At 65.8% G+C, this 25,207-nt stretch overlaps 4 protein-coding genes across 6 annotated transcripts; 2 read left to right on the top strand and 2 right to left on the bottom strand.

Annotated features, from left to right (window-relative positions):
* Positions 1-38: 38 nt before the first annotated feature.
* LOC135191958 (uncharacterized) lies at positions 39-6,304 on the bottom strand. The gene is made up of 7 exons (XM_064174694.1): positions 6,249-6,304; positions 5,636-5,801; positions 5,111-5,523; positions 3,724-3,794; positions 3,370-3,618; positions 2,578-2,824; positions 39-2,186 (listed from the first exon to the last, which is right to left on the bottom strand). Exons 2-7 carry the CDS (start codon positions 5,734-5,736, stop codon positions 2,077-2,079), a joined length of 1,191 nt encoding a protein of 396 aa, XP_064030764.1. The 5' UTR covers positions 5,737-5,801; positions 6,249-6,304; the 3' UTR covers positions 39-2,076.
* A 97-nt stretch (positions 6,305-6,401) lies between these two features.
* On the top strand, positions 6,402-11,193 carry PNPO (pyridoxamine 5'-phosphate oxidase). Its single transcript, XM_064174695.1, has 7 exons — positions 6,402-6,552; positions 7,518-7,642; positions 7,734-7,833; positions 8,372-8,425; positions 8,728-8,856; positions 9,811-9,881; positions 9,985-11,193. The coding sequence occupies exons 1-7, from the start codon at positions 6,508-6,510 to the stop codon at positions 10,151-10,153; spliced, it is 693 nt and encodes a 230-aa protein (XP_064030765.1). The 5' UTR covers positions 6,402-6,507; the 3' UTR covers positions 10,154-11,193.
* Positions 11,194-12,634: 1,441 nt separating this feature from the next.
* On the bottom strand, positions 12,635-15,368 carry PRR15L (proline rich 15 like). 2 transcript variants are annotated; one of them, XM_064174463.1, is made up of 2 exons: positions 14,538-15,368; positions 12,635-13,422 (listed from the first exon to the last, which is right to left on the bottom strand). In XM_064174463.1, the coding sequence occupies exons 1-2, from the start codon at positions 14,616-14,618 to the stop codon at positions 13,111-13,113; spliced, it is 393 nt and encodes a 130-aa protein (XP_064030533.1). In that variant the 5' UTR covers positions 14,619-15,368; the 3' UTR covers positions 12,635-13,110. The 2 variants fall into 2 exon arrangements, with proteins under 2 accessions (XP_064030533.1, XP_064030534.1); XM_064174464.1 differs by having other exon boundaries at positions 14,342-14,617.
* Positions 15,369-15,642: 274 nt separating this feature from the next.
* CDK5RAP3 (CDK5 regulatory subunit associated protein 3) lies at positions 15,643-22,344 on the top strand. Of its 2 annotated transcripts, none has more exons than XM_064174587.1 (14): positions 15,643-15,682; positions 15,853-15,910; positions 16,320-16,451; positions 17,085-17,185; positions 17,272-17,320; positions 18,042-18,220; positions 19,077-19,213; positions 19,658-19,802; positions 19,936-20,052; positions 20,175-20,250; positions 20,575-20,663; positions 20,751-20,956; positions 21,858-22,029; positions 22,126-22,344. In XM_064174587.1, the coding sequence occupies exons 1-14, from the start codon at positions 15,677-15,679 to the stop codon at positions 22,189-22,191; spliced, it is 1,533 nt and encodes a 510-aa protein (XP_064030657.1). In that variant the 5' UTR covers positions 15,643-15,676; the 3' UTR covers positions 22,192-22,344. The 2 variants fall into 2 exon arrangements, with proteins under 2 accessions (XP_064030657.1, XP_064030656.1); XM_064174586.1 differs by having other exon boundaries at positions 21,855-22,029.
* The last annotated feature ends 2,863 nt before the right edge of the window (positions 22,345-25,207 follow it).

Genomic DNA, 25,207 nt, shown 5'->3' with positions numbered 1-25,207 from the left:
CTTCTGCCTTGGGTTTTATTTTTTCTTGTGGCTTTTGGTTTAGTCCTTAACCTCCCCCTCCCCCCCCCCTCCAAAGTTTATTTTGCTTCCCTTGATGGATTTTGGGTCGTTTGGGTGTTTTTTGGTCATTCTTTTGCTGCTCTGGAACTGTTTTGGCCCTGATGGTGGAGGCAGCTGAGAGCTTGTCCATGTTTAAAAGCAATTCGGTTGCCAGAGGCAAATCCAGGGCAGGAGCTGCCACCAAAAGGTCCTTTCCAGTTGTGGTGCTGAGATGTGCAGCTGGAAGCTGTGGGGAGGGGTTGGTGGTAGGGTGGAAGATGGGAACTGATAGAATCCTGGAATGGTTTGGGTTGAAAGGGATCTCCAAAGCTCATCCAGTCTAACCTCCTCCCCTGCAGGGACATCTTCCACTAGAGCAGGTTGCTCAGAGCCTTGTTGAGCCTCACCTTGAGTACCTCCCAGGGCTGAGGCCTCAACAACCTCCCTGGGCAAGCTGTGGCAGTGCTGCAGCAGCCTCCTGGTGCGGAACTTGTTCCTCACATCCAATCTCAGCCTGCTCTGCACTCGGTCTCCCTCCTCCTGGCACGATCAGCCCTTGTCAGAAGTCTCTCCCCAGCTCTCCTGCAGCCCCCTTCAGGCTGCTCCAAGGTCTCCCTGGAGCCTTCTCCAGGCTGCACCCCCTGTGCCCACAGGGAGGTTCTTCAGCCCTCTGATCATCTTCATGGCCTCCTCTGGACCTGCTCCAACAGTTCCAAGTCCTTCCTGGGTAGCAGCAATTGGAAGAAGCCTCTAAGATGATTGGGGTCCAACCTTCAACCTAAGCCCACCCTGGGCACTAAACAGTTTGTGGACAGGAATCCAAATAGCCCCAAATTGCTGGGAACGAGAGGAAAAGAGCCCTGGGCCATGCTCCTTGTTTGGGGGGAGCAAAGAGGCCCCCACAGGTGACACACCTGAGCTGCTGGGGGCTGTGGTGATGGACTGGAGCAGCTCTGTGAGGAGGAGAGGCTGAGTTGGGGCTGCTGAGGCTGGAGAAGAGCAGCCTGGTGGGGGGGGTCTGAGCAGTGCTGAGCAGTTGTTCAAGGGTGGGTGGCAGCAGGATGGGGCCAGGCTGCTGTCAGTGGTGCCCAGTGCCAAGGGGCAATGGGCACAAGGTGTCCATCATCTTTTGCCCACTACCTTGCTGGGATGTGTGGTGGCCAAGCACAGGATGCCCAGGAGCCAGCAATGTGCCCTCATGCCCAAGGAGGTCAAAGGAGCCTTGGGGTGCATCCAGCAGGCTGAGGGAGGTTCTGCTGCCCTTCTGCTCAGCCCTGCTGAGGCCACATCTGGGGCACTGGGACCAGTTCTGGGCTGCCCAGTTGAAGAGGGGCAGGGACTTGCTGGAGAGGGCACAGCAAAGGGCTGCAGAGATGCTGAGGGCACCTGGAGCAGCTCTGTGAGGAGGAGAGGCTGAGTTGGGGCTGTGGAGCCTAAAGAAGAGCAGCCTGAGGGGGGCTGAGCAGTGCTGAGCAATCCTTCAAGGGTGGGTGGCAGCAGGATGGGGCCAGGCTGCTGTCAGTGGTGCCCAGTGCCAGGACAAGGGGCAATGGGCACAGAGTGGAACATGAGGAGCTTCTGGAACTGAAGGGTGCTGAGCCCTGGAGCAGGCTGCCCAGAGAGGTTCTGGAGTCTCCATCTCTGGAGAGCTTCCAGCCCCACCTGGCTGTGCTCCTGAGTGCCCTTCTCTAGGTGACTCTGCCCTGGCAGGGGACTTGGCATGGATGTGCTCCAGAGGGTCCTTTGCAAGCCCCTGCCATGCTGTGTGACTCCATGGATGTGTGTGAGGGAGCAGCTCTGCCCCTGGCACCACACTGACCTCGGGGCACTGGCATCAGTGCCCTGCTGCTGTCCTGTCCCTGCCAGCACCCGCAGGGCAGGTGGCTCTGGGCGCTGCTGCAGCTGCTCTCTGGGGTGGTCCTGCCAGCCCTGCTGGGGCCCTCCTTGTGCCCTCTCCCAGCCCCTGGAGGGGCTCCAGGCTCGGGGCTTGTCTCCAGTAGATGGCCCAAGGGCCGTGGGCATGCCCTGGGGCTCAGCTCAGTCCATCTTCACCACCCTCTTCTTGACTGCCCTGCGGGAGGTGCCACACTTGCTGTTGATGACGGCGTTGAAGTTGCAGCCACGGCCACACATCTTGGTGACATACTCTGTGGGCAAGAGGGGCACACAGGCCTGTCACTGGGTGACACCAGGGCCAGCGTGGCACCAGGACCTCTCCTGAACCCCCCACAGCCACCAGCGTGGCACTGGCACCTCTCCTGAACCCCCCACATGGCACTGGCACCTCTCCTGAATCCACCACAGCCACCAGCGTGGCACTGGCACCTTTCCTGCACCCCCCACATGGCACTGGCACCTCTCCTGCACCCCCCACGTGGCACTGGCACCTCTCCTGCACCCCCCACATGGCACTGGCACCTCTCCTGCACCCCCCACGTGGCACTGAAGCGCTGAGGCTGCAAGAACTCTTCGAGCTCCTCAGGGGCACTAAAGCCCAGGGCCCAAGTGCCCCCCTGGCAGCCCTCCCTGGTGCCCTACCTTTGATGGCAGTGAGCACTGGCAGGGGCAGGGGCTGAGGCCGCTCCATGCTGGGGTTGTTGTGGGCAGTCCTCTGCCCCGCGGCCGAGGAGCGGGCGAGAGTCTCCCGGGAGAAGAAGTAGCCCAGCAGGCGCCTGGTCATCAGCTTGGGCTTCTCGGTGGGCACCTGGGCCAGGTCGTCCAGCTGCGGGTGGGTGATGTAGACCCCCGAGTTGGGCACCAGCTCCAGCTTGGGCCTCCCATTCTCCTGTAGGGAGCGGGGAGAGCTCTTGTCAGGGGCGGGCTGGATGGAGCTGGCCATGCCCCTGCTGTGCCCAGGCTCCCTGCTGTGCCCAGGCTCCCTCAGGGTATCCCTGCTGTGCCCAGGCTCTCTGCTGTGCCCAGGCTCCCTCAGGGTATCCCTGCTGTGCCCAGGCTCCCTGCTGTGCCCAGGCTCCCTCAGGGCATCCCTGCTGTGCCCAGGCTCCCTGTTGTGCCCAAGCTCCCTCAGGCTCCCTGCTGTGCCCAGGCTCCCTCAGGGTATCCCTGCTGTACCCAGGCTCTCTGCTGTGCCCAGGCTCCCTCAGGGTCTCCCTGACCTCCTCAGTGCCTTGGGTACCTCCTGGGCCCTTTCCACCACAGTGCTGGAACCGGTGGCACCCCAGGAACCTTGGTGGGACCCCAAGAGCCTCAGTTTGGACTCTGGTGGGCCCCCAGGAGCTTTGGTGGGACTCCAAGAGCCTCAGATGGTTCTCCAGTGGCACCCCAGGAGCTTTGGTGGGACCCCCCCAGCCCTGCCCAAGCCCCACTCACCTCGACGGGCGATGCCCACTGCGGGGTGCCCTCGGGCAGCCTGTCCCCGGCGCCCTCCTCCCAGAGGCAGGCGCTGTCGGTGAGCGTGGTCGGGCTGCCAGCCCCCTCCTCTGTGCCCAGGCAGGAGGGGAAGCCACCAGGCAGCCCTGCCCGCAGCTGCCAGGCCAGGGGACTCCGGGGGACATCAGCTGGGGCACAGCTCTGCTCCCCGGGGGGGCTGGCAGCAGAGAAGGGCTGGAGCCCCCCAACCTGCGGGCACAGAGCAGGGCTGGCTGGGCAGGAGTGCCTCCTGCAGTGAGCCCCAGTGGGGCACTGCTGTGCCCCAAACCCCCACCCTGTGCCACCAAGACCCACCTGAGCTGTGGTGTCAGCCTCCAGCAGCCCCAGGAGGCCCTTCAGGAACTGGATGTTGCTGTCACTGACACCTGTGGGGACACGCAGGGGGCTCAGCTGGGGGACAGGTCCTGCCCCTGCCCAGAGCAGGAGCAGGCAGCTGCCCCCTGTGCCCTGCAGCCCTCTGGGCCCAGGCCTCTGTGCCCATCCACCCTCTTCTGCCCCAGTGCCACCTGCCTGCCTCTATCCCCTTCCAACCTTCTGTCCCCATCCACCCTTTCCTGTCCCTGCTCCCTTCCATCCTCCTGTCCTCATCCACCTTCTTCAACCCCTGTCCCCTTCCAGCCCTCTGCCTCCATTCACTCTCTTCTGTCCCAGTGCCACCCCACAAACTGGGTGCCCATGGGCAGGAAACCAGCTGGCACCCTAGGTCTCCAAGGCTGGCACCCTCAGCTGTGACCCTGCAGGGCCACTCAGCTGTCCCCCCCTGGCTGCCCATGCCAGGCACACTCAGCTGTCCCCCCCTGGCTGCCCATGCCTGGCACACTCAGCTGCCTCCCCCATGGCTGCCTATGCCTGGCACACTCAGCTGCCTCCCCCATGGCTGCCTATGCCTGGCACACTCAGCTGTCCCCCCCATGGCTGCCCATGCCTGGCACACTCAGCTGTCCCCCCCCCGGCTGCCCATGCTTGGCACACTCAGCTGCCTCCCCCCTGGCTGCCCATGCCTGGCACACTCAGCTGCCTCCCCCCTGGCTGCCCATGCCTGGCACACTCAGCTGCCTCCCCCATGGCTGCCTATGCCTGGCACACTCAGCTGTCCCCCCCTGGCTGCCCATGCCTGGCACACTCAGCTGTCCCCCCCATGGCTGCCCATCCCTGGCACACTCAGCTGTCCCCCCCTGGCTGCCCATGCCTGGCACACTCAGCTGCCTCCCCCATGGCTGCCCATGCCTGGCACACTCAGCTGCCTCCCCCCTGGCTGCCCATGCCTGGCACACTCAGCTGCCTCCCCCATGGCTGCCTATGCCTGGCACACTCAGCTGTCCCCCCCTGGCTGCCCATGCCTGGCACACTCAGCTGTCCCCCCCATGGCTGCCCATCCCTGGCACACTCAGCTGCCTCCCCCCTGGCTGCCCATGCCTGGCACACTCAGCTGTCCCCCCCATGGCTGCCCATCCCTGGCACACTCAGCTGCCTCCCCCCTGGCTGCCTATGCCTGGCACACTCAGCTGTCCCCCCCTGGCTGCCCATGCCTGGCACACTCAGCTGTCCCCCCCATGGCTGCCCATGCCTGGCACACTCAGCTGTCCCCCCCATGGCTGCCCATGCCTGGCACACTCAGCTGTCCCCCCCTGGCTGCCCATGCCTGGCACACTCAGCTGTCCCCCTGCCCACAGGTCCTTACCAATGCAGCCGGTGCCCGAAGCCAGCAGGGTCCTGGCGGTGGCGGCGGCGGCGGTGGCGGCGGTGGCGGCGGCAGGCGCCCCCCGCCCCTGGCCGGAGGACAGCAGATCGTTCTCCTCCTCCAGGCTCCGGACGTGGCCCCGCAGCTGGCGGTTCTCCAGCTCCAGCTGCCGGATGCGGCGCTCCCGCTGCAGCGCAGCCTCGTCCCGGGCCGCCAGCGCCCGCTGCAGCTCTGCCACCTCCGCCTCCAGCTCCCGCAGCAGCCTGGCATACAGCCCCGTCACCCTGCCCGCCCGCGGCCCCCAGCTCCTGCCGGCAGCCCCTGGCACCCGCGGGTTCTCGGGGGGGCTGGGGGTGCCCGGCCACGGCCGAGGTCTCTTCCTGGCTGCGGCATCCTCGGCGAGCGGCAGGGTCCTGGCGGCGGCAAGGGAACAGGCTCAGCGCCGGCCCCCGGCGGTCCCGGCCCCCGCCTCGGTCTGGGGACAGGAGGTGCCAGCGGCGCCTGGCAGCTGTCCGTGCCCCGTACCTGCCGTGGCCCGGGCCGGGCGCGGGGCGGTGCGGGGCTGGGGGGTCCTGCTCCGCCGCCTGCTTCTCCTCGCTCCAAGGCTCCTCCCGGCCGTCGGCCATCGGTGCCAGGGTCAGGGCGCGGCGGCCCCCGGCTCCCCGGGACCCCCTGCCTGCTTCCAGGGGACCTACGCGGGGGCACACGGAGCGGCTCCCGCCTCCAGCAGCCGCCCGTGCCCCCTGCCCGCGCCCCCTGCCCACCCCACACTCACCTCCCCTCAGCCCCGCTACGGCCTCTCGCTGTCACCAAGGCCCTGCCTCGCCTCAGTCTCCCTCCGGCCCGCGTCCTGCCCGCCCCTGGCCCCCATCTCCTTCGCCACACTCCCCGCAGCGCCCCCAGCTCCCCTCTCCCCACCTCCCTTGTCCCCAGTGTCCCCAAGCCCCTTCCCGCTTCCATGTCCTCCCCTCTGGCCCTCCGCTGCTTCCCCAGCCCCCGACCGCGTACCCCATTCCCTCGCCCCCCGCGTCCAGTTCCCACAGCGTTCTCCCTCGCTCCCTCTCCCTGTCCCCGGCCGCCCCCAGCCCCGTCCCGGGCCCCGCCGCCGCTCGCCCCCCGCCCCGAGGGGTCTCTGTACCTTTAAGAGTCCCTCCATGCGCCTGGTTCCTCCCCCGGCGCCACTTCCGCCTTCCTGCGCCCCGCCCCCATCTCCCCCTCCAATTGGCTCACGCTGTCCCCGCGGCAGGGGCACCTCCCCGCTTCCTATTGGCTGGAATGCGGAGGGAAAAGGCGGGGGTTGATCTGGCCACGCCCCGGAGGGCGGGGCAGCGGCGGGGCCGCAGACCTGGGAGCGCTGCGCGGTTTGGCCCCGCTCGGCTACCGTCGGCTGCAGCGGCATGGACCTGGGGCCGCTGCGGAAGAGCTACCGGAGGGATGAGGAGGTGCGGACGGAGCTGTGCGGGGGGCCGTGGGGACAACCGTCCTGCCGCTGTCCCGGGGGGGGCCCTTCGGGATGCCCCCAAGGTCCTGGAGACCTCCCGTTACTGTGTTGATGGGGACCGTGGGACTGGGGAGAGTGGGACTGGGGACAGTGGGACTGGGGAGAGTGGGACTGGGGAGAGTGGGACTGGGGAGAGTGGAACTGGGGACAGTGGGACTGGGGAGAGTGGGACTGGGGACAGTGGGACTGGGGACAGTGGAACTGGGGAGAGTGGAACTGGGGACAGTAGGACTGGGGAGAGTGGAACTGGGGACAGTGGGACTGGGGACCGTGGGACTGGGGAGAGTGGGACTGGGGACAGTGGGACTGGGGACAGTGGGACTGGGGAGAGTGGAACTGGGGACAGTAGGACTGGGGAGAGTGGGACTGGGGACAGTGGGACTGGGGAGAGTGGAACTGGGGACAGTGGGACTGGGGACAGTGGGACTGGGGAGAGTGGAACTGGGGAGAGTGGGACTGGGGACCGTGGGACTGGGGACCGTGGGACTGGGGACAGTGGGACTGGGGAGAGTGGGACTGGGGAGAGTGGAACTGGGGACCGTGGGACTGGGGACCGTGGGACTGGGGACAGTGGGACTGGGGAGAGTGGGACTGGGGAGAGTGGAACTGGGGACAGTGGGACTGGGGACAGTGGGACTGGGGACAGTGGGACTGGGGAGAGTGGGACTGGGGACCGTGGGACTGGGGACAGTGGGACTGGGGCGACCCCGTCCCGCGTGTCCCCGGGACCCAGGGTGACCTCCTCGCTGTGCCGGTCGGGACCCTGCAGCGGGGGCGGCTCCGCTCCTCGTGCTGGTTTTGCCCCTGGAACGGGGGCGACCTCCCCAGGTTGGGCCCAAGGGACTTGCCCCCCACTCTCTGCCGGTGGTGACCCTGGGACCCCTACGGTGTCCCCTGTGTCCCCAGGCCTTCGAGGAGCAGCACCTGGCCTCCCGTGACCCGGTCCGGCAGTTCGAGGTCTGGTTCCAGGAGGCTGTGAGCTGCCCGGACATTGGGGAGGCCAACGCCATGTGCCTGGCCACCTGCACCAGGTGAGGCTGGCGGAGCCCGCGGCAGGGGCAGGGGGACAGGAGGGGTCCCCACGCCCCCGTCCCTGTCATCGCCTCCCCTCTGCCGCCGCAGGGACGGGAAGCCCTCGGCCCGCATGGTGCTGCTGAAGGGCTTTGGCCCCGATGGCTTCCGCTTCTTCACCAACTACGAGAGCCGGAAGGGGCAGGAGCTGGTGAGGGCTGCGGCCGGGGGGCTCTGGGGGAGCTCCCTCCTCGGGGGACAGCACTTTCCGAGCCTCTTCCTCCCGTGACTTCCCCTGGCCCCGCTCCCGCAGCTCCGTGCCGGTGCTGAGGACTGCAGAGCTGCCCCCAGCGCTGCGGGGAGGGTCTGAGCAGAGCGCAGCGGAGGGGCAGGATCCGCACCCTGCCCCCCCTGCTGGGGCCGAGCTGACAGCGCTTGGTCCCGGCTCACGTCCAGCTTCTCAGCCCTCTCCAGCCCTTCACCTCCCCCTCGGACTGACACTGGGAGCTGCCCCAACCCAGGTCCAGGACCTTGCTTTGCAGTGGCTTTGCTGAACCCCATGAGGCTGATGTGGTCCCACTCCTCCAGCTCCTCCAGGTCCTCCTGGGTGGGTCCCACCCTTCAGGCCCCCACCCTGCTTAGCTTGGTGTCGTCTGCAAACCTGCTGGGGGTGCACAAAGAACGGGGGGGGGAGTTGTCTGAAGTGGGGGCAGTGCTGGCCTGCTGACAGCTCTCTCATCCCTCCCCAGGACACCAACCCCTTTGCTTCCCTGGTCTTTTACTGGGAGCCCCTCCACCGGCAGGTGAGTGGGGGTCCCTTGGGGATGATGGAGCAGTAATGGGGAGCAGAGGAAGCACAGGGAGCAGGCCTGGGCCTCTGGCATGGCATCCAGCAGTTGGTGCTCACTTCCTCAGGGTAGGTGGGGGGGTGGGGGTCACACTTTGGCTGGGGGCCACAGTTCGGCTGGGGGTGGCACTTTGGGTGATGGTCACACTCGGATGGGTGAGACAGGGTGAGAGGTGCCCATGCCATAGTGGGGGGAGTCAGGGATGGGGATGCTCCGTGCCTGGGAGCCCACACGAGGGCTTTGGGTGCCCGGCACAGGTCCGGATCGAGGGCTCCGTGAAGCGGCTGCCAGAGGAGGAGTCGGAGAGCTACTTCCAGTCCCGCCCCAAGGGCAGCCAGATCGGGGCCGTGGTCAGCAGGCAGAGCAGCGTCATTCCCGACCGGGAGGTGAGCAGCATCACAGCCAGAGTCACAGAGTGAGGCTGGGTTGGAAGGGACCTTCAGGATCATCCAGTTCCAGTGCCCTGCCGTGGGCAGGGACACCTCCTGCTAGGTGTTCAAGGCCTCATCCAGCCTGGCTTTGAACACCTCCAGGCAGGGGCATCCACATCCTCCCTGGGCAACCTGTGCCAGTGTCTCCCCATCCTCACCCTCAACAATTGTCATCCCTGGAGGTGTTCAGGAAAAGCCTGGATGAGGCACTTAGTGCCATGGTCTAGACTGGATAGGGCTGGGGGATAGGTTGGACTGGATGATCTCGGAGGTCTCTTCCAACCTGGTTGATTCTATGAACTCCTTCCTCATCTCCACTCTCACTCTCCCTTCTCCCAGCTCAAAGCCATTGTCCCTCGTCCTGGCACTCCCAGCCCTTGTCACAAGTCCCTCCCCAGCTCTCCTGGAGCCCTTGCACATACTGGAAGGTTTCTCTAAGGTCTTCTTGGAGCCCCTTCAGGTACTGGAAAGCTGCACTAAGGTCTCCCTGGAGCCTTCTGCAGGCTGCATAGCCCCAACCCTCCCAGCCTGTCCCCACAGGGGAGGTTCTCCAGCCCTCTGATCATCTTCATGACCTCTTCTGGACTCACACCATCAATTCCAGGTCCTTCTTATGTTGAGGGCCCCAGAACTGGAGGCAGTGCTGCAGGTGTGGGCTCAGCAGAGCAGAGGGGCAGAATCCCCTCCCTGTCCTGCTGCTCTCCCTGCTTGGGCTGCAGCCCAGCCCCTGGCTGCCTGCTGGGCTGCTCTGTGCCCGCTGCCTCCTCCCCCTGAGTTTTCCATCAGCTCACCCCGCTCTGTCCTTCTCCTCAAGCCTGCTCCCAACTCATTCCTCACCCAGCCTCTCTCTGTGGGGAACTGGGGCTGCCCTGGCTGCCCCCTCGTTGACCACCATCCTCTTCCTCCCAGTACCTGAGGAAGAAGAACGCCGAGCTGGAGCAGCAGTACCGGGAGACCAGGGTGCCAAAGCCAGCCTACTGGTGAGTCGCTGCCGGAGCCAGGGGGGGAGCTGTGGGCAGGCTGCTGCCCGCCAGCAACCTCCCCCCCCTTACACCTTCCTAAAGCTTTGTGCTTCTCTGCCAGGGGGGGTTACATCCTGCAGCCAGAGGTGGTGGAGTTCTGGCAGGGCCAAACCAACCGTCTGCACGACCGCATCGTCTTCCGCCGCCGCCCCCGGGACAGCTCAGCCCCCCCGGGGGACATGACCCACCCGGGAGAGGGGGACTGGGTCCTCCAACGCCTCGCCCCGTGAGGCCACCACTGCCCCTGGCCACCTTCAGCCAGTCAGCAGCATTGCCTGTGCCCAACCTGTCCCCCTTGTGCCCCCCACCCCCGACGTTGTGCCCCAGGGAATCATAGATCATAGAACCAAGCAGGTTGGAAGAGAGCTCCAAGCTCCTCCAGCCCAGCCTAGCACCCAGCCCTGCCCAACCAACCAGACCATGGCACTGTGCCCCAGCCAGGCTTGGTTTAAACACCTCCAGGGGTGGTGACTCCACCTCCCTGGGCAGCCCATTCCAGTGCCAATCACTCTCTCTGCCAACAGCTTCCTCCTCACATCCAGCCTGACCCTGCCCTGCCACAGCTTCAGCCTGGGTCCCCTTCTGCTGCTGCTGGCTGCCTGGCAGCAGAGCCCAACCCCACCTGGCTACAGCCTCCCTGCAGGCAGCTGCAGACACCAATGAGCTCTGCCCTGAGCCTCCTCTGCTGCAGGCTGCACCCCCCCAGCTCCCTCAGCTTCTCATAGGGACTGGCCTGGCTCTGCCCTCCCCTGAGAGCAGGGTGCTGAGCTCTGGATGTGCTGATTTGACCCCCCCAAAGCTCCTCAGCCCCTTTTGCCTCTCCCTGGGGTGGGGGAGAGCAGCAGGTGGGTCCCTGAGTCCATTTGCTTCGTCATGACCTCCCCCAGTGCTGCTGGTGGCTTAATTAATCATGTTAATAATCATGGAGGGGCCAAGGAAGACCCCAGCGAGGCCTCCCTGCCTGCGTCCTGCTGCTGCCCCCTCTCCCACCCTGGCTTTTAGCCTGAACCAGGCAATGTGGCTCCCTCTGGGCAGGAACTTCTTCAGCTGTGGCTTTGCCACCACCACTCTGTGCAGCAGTTTCTGTGAGTGCAGCTTTTTTGTCACCACCCTGCCACCAGCCTTCGTGTCCCCACTGCTCGTGTGGGCTCTGGCAGCCCAACCCTGCCAGCCTGCTTGTTTGGAGCTGGAGGGTGGCACAGCACCCCCTGTCCCACCCCTGCAGCTGCCTCTGCCTGCATGGATACAATAAACCCCGATGGGCACAGTGGGTGTGGGTTAATATTTACCCGTGTGGGGCCAAGGGTGCCCGGTGCAGGCGGGAATGGTGCCCGGTGTGGCCCTGGCAGAGGGTGGCTGGCAGCACTCACTGCCCCGGGCAGAGTCCCAGTGAAACCAGCCTCTGATAACCTTTGCCGTCCCTGGCTCTGTGCTTGCTCTGGCAGCTGCTGAATCATGGGGGCAAGACCATGCCCCAGCAAACCAAAGGGTCCCACGGTGGGTTCCCAGCTTGTGCCATGCTGGGCAGAGCCCTGCGTTGGGTGGCAAGGGGGAGGGGGTAGTGGGGATGTTGGCACAGGGATGAGGGCAGCTGGGTTTGGCAGCTGTGGGGGAAGGGGGAACCTTGTGCCACTGCTGCAGGCTGGCTTGGTGGCTTTGGTGCCCACATGGTGGGACAGGAGGGGACAAGAGTGGCTTCTGGCATTGCTTTGAGGGGGACAGCAGGAGGTGGCAGCTTGGTGGGGGCTTTGCTGGGGCTGGCAACACAGTCAGGTCTCCTACCCATCCTGGCACATGGAGCATAGTGGGAGGCCAGGTACCACCTGATGGGCACAAATGAGCCTGCTGGCACCAGCTGACCTCTCCTTCTCCCTGCTTCCTCCTTCCCTTCCCACCTGAGAGCATGGTGAGGGTCCAGACACCACCTGATGGGCATAAATGGGCCTGCTGGCACCATCTGACCTCCTCCCCACTCCCTTCCCTCCCGGGCAGGATCCATCCGGCGCTGCCAGCCCGGGACAAAGAGCAGCCTGTGAGCCAGCGGGCGCGGGCACAGCAAACAGAGCTGAGGGCGGGGGCCATGGTGACGGGGGCGGGGGGGGGGGGGGGGCCCGGGCCGCCTTGGCACAGGGCTTGTGCCATAGAGCAGGGGGTTGGACTCCAGCGCTTGGCACCATCCTGCTTTTGTGCTAGCTGGGAAGTGGCTGCTCCTGTTGACTCGCGGCACAGCCGCGCCCTGCCCCACGGGAGGGCACCCCCCAGGGCTGGCAGTGCTGGTGGTGGCCACTCCTTGCGTGTCCCCCACCACCTCCCTGAGGCTGGGGACTCTTTGTGTGTGGCTGGTGGCCAGCACCACTCCCAGAAGGATGCCCGGGAGGGATCCACAGTCCTTCAGCTGGGGCTGGAGGTTCCACTGAGCTCTCTCCCTGCCCGCGCCCACTCCTGCTCCTCTCCCTGCTCCCCCGCCCCGAGCTGCTGTTGATTCCAGACCTGGTTTATTAACAGCCGTTAATTAGCAGCAGCGGTGAGGGCTGATGAAGGCTCAGCTTCCAACAATCCCAACAAATCCTGGAGCTCCCAGATCGGCCGTGGTGACCTCCCCTGGGGAATCGGCTCCGGCGCCGCGCTCCGGGCTCAGCTTTCCTTTTCCAGGAGCGATTCCTGGGTGGGAGTGGGAATAGGACCCCTCCCGGGAAGCCTGGAGCCCTGCAGGACTGTTCCCTCGGGGCAGGGAGGTGTCACATCCCCTGTTCTGGGGGCGACTGCCGGTGAGGACGTGGCGCTGGTGGCTTTGCCCGTGGCCAAGCAGCCTCCCGGGCTGGAGGTCTCCCAAGTCTCCTTCTCCCCGGTGGGGACTGGGATCGGGGCCGTTGTGCTCAGGGCAGAGCTGGGTGAGCGATGGGCTCCAGTGGGCTGAACATCCTAATCCCAGTATGAACCAGTCAGCCCCAGTGGCCTCCTGCTGCCCGTGGGGGACCGAAAGGGACAATTCTCCCTCCGCCCCCGGCGTGCTGCGAGCCCCGGGGGGGCTGCGATTAAACAGGGTCTTTGCTTCTCCCTTGAATGAGCTCCGGTCTGAGTCCCTTCTCCTTCTGGAGCTTCAGGGTCCAGCATCCCCAGGAGGGGCAGAGCCAAGGGCAGGCTGGGCAACCGGCGGTGGTGGCCAGAGGGGTGCCAACCGGTGGGCTCATTTCTCCTCCCGCTCCCCGGCAGCGCAGAGGTTGGGGTTGTCTGCCAGCGTCGCCCGCACTTTCTTCTTCTCCTTGAAGCGCCCCGAGTTGGAAACTTTGACGTGTTTGCCCTTGGTGCTCTTGTCCACGATCTTCTCCAGCCGGGCGGTGAAGCCTGGCGGCCCCTCCTCGCCCGGCGCCTCCTGGCTGTCCCCGCCGGCAGCGGCGGGGCCGTCGGGGCTCTCGTACAGCACCGTGGGCACTGAGCGGCGCTTCCGCAGGAAGGTTAACTTCCACCAGCCGTGGCTGTCGGCCATCGCCACCGGCCCCTGAAATAGAGGTGGGGGTCAGGATAGCTTCGGGGTGGGGGTCGCTCAGCCTCCTCCCTCCCTGCCCTGCCATCCCCTTGTCGATGGGGACAAGGCACATGGGCTCGGGGCTGTGTTCGCCGTGGGTGGCTCTGGCTCTCCACCCACCGTCTCTGCTGGGATGTTCGTGGAGGACTTGCATGGGGCTGTGTGAACCCCGAGGGGACGCTTGGGGTGACATCAGGATTGCTGAGCCCCAGGGAAAGGCCGTGGGCACTGCCAGGAGCTGCCTGCGTGTGGCAGGGCAGGGAGAGAGCCCAATAAAGCAAACAGAAACAGGAACTGGGAAGCAGGTGGGAGCCAGGGAGGTGTCGAGGTCCTGACTGAGATGTCACTGCCTGCTGCACCCCGAGGTTGGGGCTTCCCTCTTGCCTGTCCCTGCAGGAACATCGCGGGGACCCAGCACTGCTGGGAAAGCTCCGGGAGTCCGGGAAGGCTTCGGTGTGGCTCCAGGGCAGGGACAGGGAAGGCGGCTCCTGGGTGGTGGAACCAAACACTTCCTTGGCAGCGAGCAGGGAGGGGATTCCCAGCACCATGTCCCCATCCCGGGAGCAAGCTCCATGGCCCAAGAACAGCTCCAAGTTTCCACACCACTTAGCCGTGACCGACCCCTGCCCAGCTCCTCCCGGACGGTGCCTCCAGCATTGCTTTTGGGTGCCAGGATGGGAGGGCAAGGACACCAAGAAGCCTGGTGCCGCTCCCCTTAGGGAAGACGGCTGGTGCCCCCTGGGCCGGTTTGCTGTGTCCCCCCCCTCCAAATCATGTCCCCACCTGCCCTCTCGGGACCCATCACCGAACCACAGCCGTGCCATGACACCGAGCTGGCAAGGGGACTTTCCACGTCCCACTCCCCACCACGGACACCCCCCTCTCTGTGTACCTTCGCCTCCCACGCCTCTGCTGCGGCCGCCCAGCCCGGGCTGTGTGGGGAGGTCCTCCCGGGGGTGCCGGGCTGGCTGCGGTGCCCGGGCAGGTGCCGTCTACCTGCGGCTGCCCCTTCGCTCTCTGCCGTCAAGGTGAACCCGCCGCAAACCCCTCCTCGCCTGAGCAAACAGCGGGGCCGGGCCAGGGCTCACCTGAATATTCATGACGGGGGGAACCCGGGGTTGAGCCCCAGCCGCAGCCACCCGCCCGTCACGGGCGCCGGGTGGTGGCATCAGCCGTGGCACAGGGCCCGGTTCGGTCACGGTCCCGTTGCCCTCGAGGGCAGGGTGGGCAGCGGGCGCCGGCCCCCGGCACGCGTTTGGGCAGCCAGGAGTTAAGGGCAGCCGGCGGGAACGTGGCTCCTCCGGTGGCTTTGGGCGGCTTTAACCGAAACCAGCGGCTGGCTGGTGGGGCTGCCAGACCGGTTCCTGCTCCCGCTTCTCCCCGTTGGCTCCTTCTGCCCCGCGGGCACCCGCCGGCCTGCGCCGGGCTGTCCCCACGCTGCCACCGCCCCGCTCTCGGTCACGGGCAGCCTGGGGACACGGCGGATGCTGCGAGGGACAGGGGAGCGTCACCACCTCGCCCTCTGCGCCGGGACAGGGCTCGTGGCGATGTGTGCCGTGGGGACAGGTTGGGTCGGGGCTGGGCGGCACCCACGGGTGTCCCTGCGGCCACGGCACCCCTGGGTGCTGGCGGCACTTAAGCTGCTCCGCCCCAAGTGCCGTGAGCAACCCGAGGAGGCTGCTCCCAGGTCCCTAAGGGATGCTGGCTCCTTGCTGGAGCACCCACGCGGTGCCAGAGGCATCTGGGATCTGGTCGGGGGGCAACTGGGGATCTCCATAGGAGATCTGGGATCCGCCTGGGAGCCTCTCAAACATCCCTGAGGTCTGCGGGATGCGCTCCAGGGGTGCTGAGGATCCCAGGGGGCTCCACGCTGGGGCACTACTGCCGGTGGGACCCCGGGCGGGACCCCGGGCGGGACCCCGGGCTCGCCGCGGACGCAGTCCCAGCTCCGCCGCCTGCGCAGATGCGCCCCGCGCCCCTCCCCGTGTCCCCCCCCAAGCCCGTTCCGATTGGTCAACGTCATCTCCGCCTCCCCACCTTCCAGCCAATCGGAGCCGCGGCACGTGGCGTTGTCCCTCCAGCGCTCTCTTCTGATTGGTAGAGAGATGCGGCGGGTATGACTAGGGGCGTTTTGATTGGGTAAGAGGTAGGAGCCGTGGCAGGGGATTGGCTGAGGTGGGGCGGGGCGGGAGAAGGCGGAAGAGGAGCGGCGGCGGCGGCGGCAGGGATGCAGGTGGGGGTTGGTGATGAGGCTGCGGCTCGGAGGAGCGGGCACAGGTCGCGTCCGGGCAGGGGGAGCCGGGAGGGGACCGAGGCCGGGCGGGAGGAGCACGGAGCGGGGACGGACCGGGCCCGGAGGGGGCTGTGCTGCGCCGTGTCCCACCGCCGCTGGTCTCCGCGCAGGTCTCTCCCCAGGACTACCGGAATGTGCCCATCGACATCCAGACCGGCAAGCTCCTGGGTAGGGCACCCAGCAGGGTGGCTCCGCGGGGGGAGGGTGGCATCTCTCACGCCTGTCCTCTTCCCCGGGGGGGTTTGTCACCTCGCCGTGTGGCAGCCCACGGGGAGCCCAGTGCCGGGGGTCGTGTGGGGCTGTCCCAACACGCAGCAGCGAGGTGACCCCCCCCCAGCCTCATGCCCTCCTCTTTCCTCTCCAGCCCTGGGGTGGGAGCTTGCGTTTGACCCCCCCCAGTGCCTTTTTAGCCCCCTCTGCTCAGCGGGGACAGGACTCAGCGGGACCTGGGCCCCCAGAGCTTTGCTTCTTGCCTCCATCTGGCATCGCAGAGCAGCCCAGGGTGGGGTTGACCTCCTCTTAGGTCCCCCACCCAGTTGACCCCCCCCAATTTGCCTCCCTCCCACCTGCCTCTCAGACTGGCTGGTGGACAGGAGGCACTGCAACCTGAAGTGGCAGAGCCAGGTGCTGGCCATCCGTGAGAAGATCAATGTGGCCATCCAGGACATGCCAGAGAACGAGGAGATCAAGCAGCTGCTGGCAGGGGCTTGTGAGTGGAGCCTGGGGGCACCCCAGGAGAGCTGGGACCTAGGGGTGGGTGTTGCACCAGGAGCCCGAGGGTTGGTTATGGCAACGTTCCCCTGGCTGAAGAGGAGCTGGGCAGAAGGCTGCAGCCAGCAGAAATGGGCAACTTAATTCCAGAGAGCTGCTGAGGTGCTGGCAGGTGCCCAGAGCAGGGCAGCAAGGCTGGGGAGGGGCCTGGAGCACAGCCCTGTGAGGAGAGGCTGAGGGAGCTGGGGGGGTGCAGCCTGCAGCAGAGGAGGCTCAGGGCAGAGCTGGTTGCTGCCTGCAGCTGCCTGCAGGGAGGCTGTAGCCAGGTGGGGTTGGGCTCTGCTGCCAGGCAGACAGCAGCAGAAGGGGACCCAGGCTGAAGCTGTGGCAGGGCAGGCTCAGGCTGGATGTGAGGAGGAAGTTGTTGGCAGAGAGAGTGATTGGCACTGGACTGGGCTGCCCAGGGAGGTGGTGCAGTGCCCATGGCTGGAGGTGCTGAGGCCAAGCCTGGCTGGGGCACTGAGTGCCATGGTGTGGTTGGTTGGGCAGCGCTGGGTGCCAGGCTGAGCTGGGGGAGCTTGGAGCTCTCTGCCAGCCTGGCTGACTCCATGATCCCCTCCCTCCCATGCAGACCTGCACTACTTCCACTGCCTGAGGATTGTGGAGATCCTCAAAGGCACTGAGGCCTCCACCAAGAACCTCTTTGGGCGCTACTCATCGCAGCGCATGAAGGTAAGGTGGGCCTGGGGGTGTGCAGCAGGGAGGGCTGGGGGCTGGCATCTTTGGAGCACTCCCTCCACCCTCTGCTTCTTCCTCAGGACTGGCAGGAGATTGTGTCCCTCTATGAGAAGGACAACACCTACCTGGGTGAGGCAGCTCTGGCTGTGGGCAGCTCTGGGAGAGCCTGGGATGGGTGGCAGTGGGAGGCTTCTGTTGTCTCCAGACTGGCATGGGGTTGAGGTGGAGAGGCAGAGGGTGTCCAGTTCTGGGCTCCCCAGCTCAAGGCGGGCAGGGAAGTAGTGGAGAGTGTCCAACAGAGGCTGTGAGGGTGGTGAAGGGACTGGAACAAGGGAGTGGAACATCTGTGTGGTGAGGGAAGGCTGAGAGCCTGCAGAAGAGCAGCATCGGAGAGCAGCTGATCAGTGCTCAGCAAGAGATAGAGGAGGGCAAGAAGCTGGGGCCAGATTGTGCCCAGGGGCAGCACAGGGGGCACTGGGCACAAACTGGCAGCCAGGAGGTTCCATCTGAGCAGGAGGAGAAAGTTGTTTGGTGTGAGGGTGCAGAGCCCTGGAGCAGGCTGCCCAGAGAGGCTGTGGAGTGTCCTTGTGTGCAGAGCTCCCCCTGGGCACTGTGCTGCTGTGGGTGCCCTGCTGGGGGTGCCCTGCTGGGGGTGCCCTGCTGGAGCAGGGGGGTGGAGTTGGACTGGCTGAGCTCCAGAGGTCCCTTCCCACCCCTCACCATGCTGTGCTCCTATGCCACAGTGAGCTGCTGACTGCAGCCAGGCTGTCTGGGGGGTACCCTTGGGGGCACCGCCGGTGCCTGGCACAGCCTCTCAGCACCCACTTTATGCCCCCCCCCCCGCCCCCAGCCGAGCTCTCCAGCCTGCTGGTGCGCAGCATCAGCTACGAGATCCCCTCGCTGAGGAAGCAGCTCAGCAGGTGCCAGCAGGCCCAGCAGGACTGCAGCCGGCGGGAGGAGGAGTGCCAGCTGCGGGCGGCGGAGCTGCGCCAGCGCTTCCTGGGCTGCTGCAGGCAGTATGGCATCGCGGTGAGTGCCCTGCTGGGCACCTCCCCCGCCCCCGCAGCACGGCTCAGCCTGGGGCTCTGGGTCCTGTAGGCAGCTTCAGAGCCTTGGTTCAGTTTTGGGCACCTCACTCCGAGAAGGGCATGGGGAGGGGGCTGGAGGGTACCCAGAGAAGGGCATTGGGGGCTGGAGGGTGTCTAGAGAAGGGCACTGAGAGGCTGGAGGGTACCCAGAGAAGGGCATTGGGGGCTGGAGGGTATCTAGAGAAGGGCACTGAGAGGCTGGAGGGTGCCCAGAGAAGGGCATTGGGGGCTGGAGGCTGTCTAGAGAAGGGCACTGAGAGGCTGGAGGGTGCCCAGAGAAGGGCACTACGGGGCTGGAGGGTGTCCAGAGCAGGGCAGCAAGGCTGGGGAGAGGCCTGGAGCACAGCCCTGTGAGGAGAGGCTGAGGGAGCTGGGGGGGTGCAGCCTGCAGCAGAGCAGGATCAATCTTTATTGATGCTCTGGAGCAGGGCATTGAGTCCAGCAGCAGTGAGTGTGCAGCTGGCACCAAGCTAGGAGCAGTGTGGAGCTGTTGGAGGGTGGCAGAGCCCTGCAGAGGGACCTGGGCAGGCTGCATGGGTGGGCAGAGGCCAAGGGGATGAGACTGAAGAAGGCCAAGGGCAGGTTCTGCACTTTGGCCACAGCAACCCCAAGCAGCACTGCAGGCTGGGGCCAGAGTGGCTGAGAGCAGGCAGGCAGAGAGGGCCCTGGGGGTGCTGTGAGAGAGCAGCTGCAGAGGAGGCAGCAGTGCCCAGGTGGGCAGCAGAGCCAATGGCAGCCTGGGCTGGCTCAGGAGCAGTTTGTGTCCTCTCCCTGACGTGTCCCTGCTCTGTCCCCAGGGTGAAAATGTGCGCCAGGAGCTGCTGGCCCTGGTGAAGGATCTGCCAGTGCTGCTGTCTGGCATTGCAGCAGGGGTCAGTGCCCTCTCTGAGGCCATAGAGCTGTACCAGGCCTGTGTGGAGTTCATCTGTGAGAGGTGGGTGTGGGCACAGAGGGATCAACCTTCCCACACGTGTGGGGCTGGGGCTGTGAGCAACCTGCTCCAGGGGGAGGTGTCCCTGCCTGTGGCAGGGGCTTGGAAGTGGATCACAGGGTCACAGATGTCAGGGGTTGGAAGGGACCCAGAGAGATCATCCAATCCACCCCCTGCCAGGGCAGGAGCACACAGTCCAGCTCAGGGCACACAGGAACACAGCCAGACAGGGCTGGAAAGGCTCCAGAGGAGACTCCACAGCCTCCCTGGGCAGCCTGTGCCAGGCAGTGATGCTCCTTGAGGTCCCTTCCAACCTAAACCATTCTGTGATCATCCTGGCAGCTGCCATCCCCGGCAGGGTTTGGGGTGCTGGGTTTTGGGGTGGGGTGGGGGGGAAGGTTCCCAGCCTGACAGCTGGCACTGATGTCCCTCGTGGGTGGCTGCCAGCTCCACAGAGCTGGTGGTGCCCATGCTGCAGTACGTGGGGAAGAGAGGCAACACAACTGTCTACGAGTGGAGGACAGGGCTGCAGCCCCTGCGGGTGGACAGGCCACGGGTGGAGGAGCTGCCAGAGCAGCCCAAGGAGGATGTGGTAGGTGCCAGCCAGCAGAGGGCAAGGCCAAGCCGTGAGGCTGGGGCTGGTTCTGCCCCACTGCTGCTGCTTAGGGTCAGGATGGTTTTGTCCCCAGGGTTTCCAGGGGGTCTCTTGCTCCTTCTCCCCACAGATTGACTGGGGAGACTTCACCCTGCAGCCAGCCCAGGGGGGCGAAGGTGGCACTGCCAACGGGGGAGCCCAGAGCGAGGAGATCGACTGGGGGATCACAGTAGAGCCTGAGCCACAGGTGTGTGACCCCTGGGGGTGTCCCAGGCACCCCTATGGGCTCTGGCCCTGCCCCAGAACCAGGCTGGGGACCTGGGGGTGTCCCAGGCCCCCCCATCTCATGGAGTGACCTCTGTTGTGCAGCAGGGTGATGGCATCGACTGGGGCGATGGGGACGGCCAGGAGGTGCAGATCACGGTGCTGGAGGCTGGCACTGAGGGTGAGCATGGCTGTAAAGGGACACAAAAGGGGTCCCAAAGGGTGGCAGGCAGCACCCACCCTGCCTGTGTTCCCTCTTCCCTGCCTGCAGTGACCCTGGGCACCCAGGCCTGTTGGGCACAGAGCAGAAGGCAGCGCAGTGCCAGGCAGGTGCCTGCTGGGTGCTTGGGTGGACAGAACCCCCCTAAAGGGTGCCATGGGGTGATGCTGAGCACCCTGCATGGGCTGGGCTGTGGTCGGGAGTGGGGGGAGGGGGAGCTGTGACCACACTCTGAGCTGTCAGAGTCCCTTCCTTGCCCTTCTCACCCCTGGCTCCATCCCCCAGTGCCCGAGGGGGTGGCCTGTGGCACCGATGCCCTGACGCTGCTGGAGCACACCCAGACCCGGAGCCAGTTCATCGATGAGCTCATGGAGGTGGGTTACAAGGTGGCAGCAGGCTAAGGAGCCAGCCCCACCACCAGGGTGGCAGTACCAGGCTGTGCCCACACCGTGTCCCCGCAGCTGGAGCTGTTCCTGTCCCAGCGGCTGGCAGAGATGCAGGAGGAGGCTGACATCGTGGCCATCAGCCAGTTCCAGCTGGCCCCTGCCGTGCTGCAGGGCCAGAGCAGTGCCCACGTCAGTGCCCTGCTGGCTGCCACCCGGGCACTGCTGGACCAGCTCTGCACCCGCAGCATGCAGCACCTCTTCATGATCCTCGCCTCCCCCAGGTGCTCACTTGGGGTGCTCGGGGCGGGGTGGGGGCCACACTGTGGGGGCCACACTGTGGGGCTCTGTGGGATAGAGCTGGGAGCAGGAGATCCCAAAATGCCAGCACGGAGTGGGGGGAGGGGCTGGGGGTTGGAAGGGACCTGTGGAGATGAGCCAGACCCAAGCCCACTCCCACAGCAGGGCACCCACAGCAGCCTGCCCCAGCAGCAGTGGTTTGGGGGGTGAGGGTTGGAAGCTCTGCAGAGGAGGAACCTCCACAACCTCTCTGGGCAGCCTGCTCCAGGGCTCAGCATCTCTGTAGCCTCCACTGGGCTCTCTCCAGCTGTTCCCTGCCCCTCTCGAACTGGGGAGCCCAGAACTGGACCCAGGGCTCAGTGGGGGTGGAGAACCTCCCTCGACCTGCTGGCCACACTCTTCTCTATGCCCCTCCTTGGGAGCCCATTGCCCTTCTTGGCCATGAGGGCACACTGCTGGCCCAGGGTGACCTTACTGTCCCCCAGCTCCTCCCTCAGGAGCACACTGCTGGCCCAGGGTGACCTTACTGTCCCCCAGCTCCCTCCCTCAGGAGCACACTGCTGGCCCAGGGTGACCTTACTGTCCCCCAGCTCCCTCCCTGAGGAGCACACTGCTGGCCCAGGGTGACCTTACTGTCCCCCAGCTCCCTCCCTGAGGGCACACTGCTGGCCCAGGGTGACCTTACTGTCCCCCAGCTCCTTCCTGAGGGCACACTGCTGGCCCAGGGTGACCTTACTGTCCCCCAGCTCCTTCCCAGCCCCTGCCCCGCGCTGGTGCCAGGGCTTGGTTCTTCTGGGCTGCAGGACCTTGCCCTTTGAGGGAGGTGCCCCGGGGTGGGGCTGGCAGCTCGGGGGGGTGCCAGAGGCCCTGGCTGTGCCCCAGCAGGTATGTGGACCGTGTGAGTGAGCTGCTGCGGCAGAGGCTGAGGCAGGCAGAGCTGCTGCTGGCCAAGAAGGAGCTGATGAGGCAGAGGCGGGAGGAGGCCCTGGCGGAGCAGGCTGCCCTGGAGCCCAAGCTCGACAGGCTGCTGGAGAAGACCAAGGAGCTGCAGAAGCTGGTGAGGGAGGGAGGTAGAACCCCACTGGGACACCACAGGCTCCCCCCCACTCCCCCCCCCCAACACCTCCTGACCTTCCTTGGCTGTGTCTTGCAGATCGAGGCTGACGTCTCCAAGCGCTACAGTGGGCGCCCAGTGAACCTGATGGGGGTCTCCTTGTGACCCCCAACCCTGGCACAGGCACCCTGTGGAGGGGGGGTCCTGCTCCCCAGACCCCTCCCAGTCACAGCCCTGGCCTGCTGGAACTGTGGCTGTGGCTTTGCTGGGGGGGTGGGGGGAGGAGATGTTGTTGAATAAAGACAAACTCCACCGACAGCAACCTGGTCCCAGGAGCTCCTCTCTGCCCCCCCCCAGATCTCTGCTTCACTTGGGGGGTGGATGTTGAATGAACCCCAAACCCTTCACCACCATGGATCTGGGCCTGGGGGCTCTTCTCTGACCCCCCTCCCCCCAGATCTCTGCTTCACTTGGGGGGTGGATGCTGAATGAACCCCAAATCCTTCACCACCATGGATCTGGGCTTGGGAGGGGGCTAGAGAGGGGCCCCTAAATCTCTGCTGGGGGGTGTGGATGCTTCTGAATGAAACCCAACCCTTCACCACCACTGATCTGGATTTTGGGGTGGGGGTGGAGGAGCCCCTAACTCTCTGCTTTACTTTGGGGGGGTGGGGTGGGAAGGGTTGAAACTCTTCCCCCATCCCTTTGGACCTGGGGGGAGGGGGGGGGGGAGGAGCCCCTAACTCTCTGCTTTACTTTGGGGGTGGGAGTTGCTTAATGGAGTGGGTGAAAGGTTTGGCTTCGTGCACCTGAATTGGGGGGGGAGTGGAACCCCTAAATTTCATTGGGGGGGGGGGAATGTGTGAAACCTTTCATCCACCCTTTTGGGGGGGGGGGGGGAAGGGCAGAAAGAAGCTCTTAGGGTGGTGGCTTTGAGGGGGTGAGACCCTCCCAAGGGTAGGGGACAGTACCCAGCAGGGCAGCGCCGAAAGCCTTCAGGGAGCTGCCAGCTCCTATCGGAGGGGTGGGGAAGGAGGGAGGAAGGAGGAGGAGGAGGAGGGGTGGGGGTCGCGGTGGGGTTGTGGCGGGGGGGGAGGGGGTCCGTGGGTGTGATTCGATTCTAATTTCATAGCAGAGCAGTTGATTCATGGGCGCTTGTCGCCGGCGGTGACGCCGGTAATGACTTTCCATCACCGGGAGGAGCGGAGTGACACCGCTCATTATTCCTGCCGCTCGTTATCGCCGGCCGGGGGGGGCCCCCCCTTAGCCTCCCCGCTGGACAGTGAGCGATGGCCCCCATTAATCACACCCCCCCCCACTCCTTACCCCTCACTCCCCCACCCCCCTCCTATCCATTCCCATCAGTTGGTGGGAGGGCAAAAAATGCCTCCCCCCCCCAACTCCCCTTTGATATCCTGGGGCGTGCTTGGAGCCCCCTCCCCAGCTCCCCACTAGCTTCTGGGAGGGGTCTCCCCACCCATTGCTGTCATGCGTTTGTCACCCCCCCCCCCCCCTTTCCCTGCCCCATCTTGCCCCCCCCCCCCCCCCCAGCCAGGCCATTGGTCCCTCTGCTGCCCTTGTGCCACCCCCTGCCACCCTACCCTCGCTCATTGGCCGCGGGCTGCCCCTCCGGCGCCCCCCAGGCCAGGGCTGGGTCCTCCAAGCAGGTCCTCACCGAGGGTCTCTTGCTGCTGGGGCCGGGGGTGCAGCAGCAGGGGGCTGGTTTGTGTCCCCCCCCACCCCCGGGGTGGGTGTGGGGCATAGGGAACCTGTCCCTGGGGGGTATGGGGGATCCCAGCCCGGCGGGATGCACTTGTGGGGCTGGGGGATCCTCTGCCACGCTGGATCTGGGGGAGTCTGGCTCCGTGGGATCCACTCATGGAGCTGGGGAGGCTCCTGCTCCACTTGGCCTGGGAGGATCCCATCCACCACGGGCTCACGGAGGATCCTGCCCCAGGATCAAACCCCACTGAGACAAGAGGCTGTGTGGGGTCCTGTGCCCATCCCTGTCTCCTCTCTGTCCCCACCTCTGTCCCCATCCCTGTCCCCATCCCTGTACCATCACTGTGCCATCCCTGTGCCATCTCTGTCCCCATCCCTGTCTCCCCTCTGTCCCCATCCCTGTCTCATCACTGTGCCATCCCTGTCCCCATCCCTGTCCCCATCCCTGTCTCCTCTCTGTCCCAACCTCTGTCCCCATCCCTGTCCCCATCCCTGTGCCATCCCTGTGCCATCCCTGTACCATCACTGTGCCATCCCTGTCCCCAACTCTGTGCCCATCCCTGTGCCATCCCTGTCTCCTCTCTGTCCCAAACTGTCCCCAACTCTGTGCCCATCCCTGTGCCATCCCTGTCTCCTCTCTGTCCCAACCTCTGTCCCCATCTCTGTGCCATCCCTGTCCCCGTCTCTGTCCCCATCCCTGTCCCAGCCCAGCCCCAGCTCTCTCCCCCCCCAGCTCCCATCCCGCTGGCACAGCAGCGGCGCTGGGTGACTTGCTGCCAGCCTTGTGCCACCCGCGGTGAGGTGGGTGAAGGTCAGCGGGAGCCAGGCTGGCTGCCGGGAGCCCCTCATTACCCAGCTAACGGTGATTAACGGAGCAATTAAACGGTGCCTGCAGCTCCTCACTGCCTGGCGATGGAGCTGGGAACCGTGAAGGGTCCGTCCGTGGCCCGTCCCGTCCCACCCCCACCCCCCCCCCGCCACCGGTCCCCGTCCCCCCATCCCTCCCCTCCCAGCCTCACACCGGTGGGTGCTGGGCAGAAAGGGGCCCCGCGGGTCTGGAGGGGTCCTGCTGCAGCTGTGGGGTCACCATCACCATCGTCTCCATAGCGAGTGGTGAGGAAGGCATCCAGCAAGGGGGGGGTCGGGCTGTGGGGGGGTGTCCCCCAAGCATAAAGCCCCCTTTATCCACCCACCCCGCTGGAACTAATGCCCCCCCGCTGCGGGGCTGCCGTCCAGACCCCAACCTCTGACCCCAGACACCCCTCACACCCCCCCACGCCCCCTCCCCAGACAGCCCCACAGGTCACTGGGGTTGGGGACAAGGGCTGGGGGTCACAGCTGGCGGGGGGGGGGGGGGCTGGTGGCACCGAGGGGCTTTAAGGAGAATGAAAGGAGTCAGTGTGTGTGGGTGGGGGAGGGGAAGCCAAGAGGTCCCCCACTGCACCCCTCCACAGAGGGT

This window comes from Pogoniulus pusillus, chromosome 40 (assembly GCF_015220805.1).
Source record: "Pogoniulus pusillus isolate bPogPus1 chromosome 40, bPogPus1.pri, whole genome shotgun sequence".
Classification (NCBI taxonomy): domain Eukaryota; kingdom Metazoa; phylum Chordata; class Aves; order Piciformes; family Lybiidae; genus Pogoniulus; species Pogoniulus pusillus.
The sequence above is the reverse complement of the archived record's forward strand: the minus strand, read 5'-3'. Positions and strand labels throughout refer to the sequence as shown.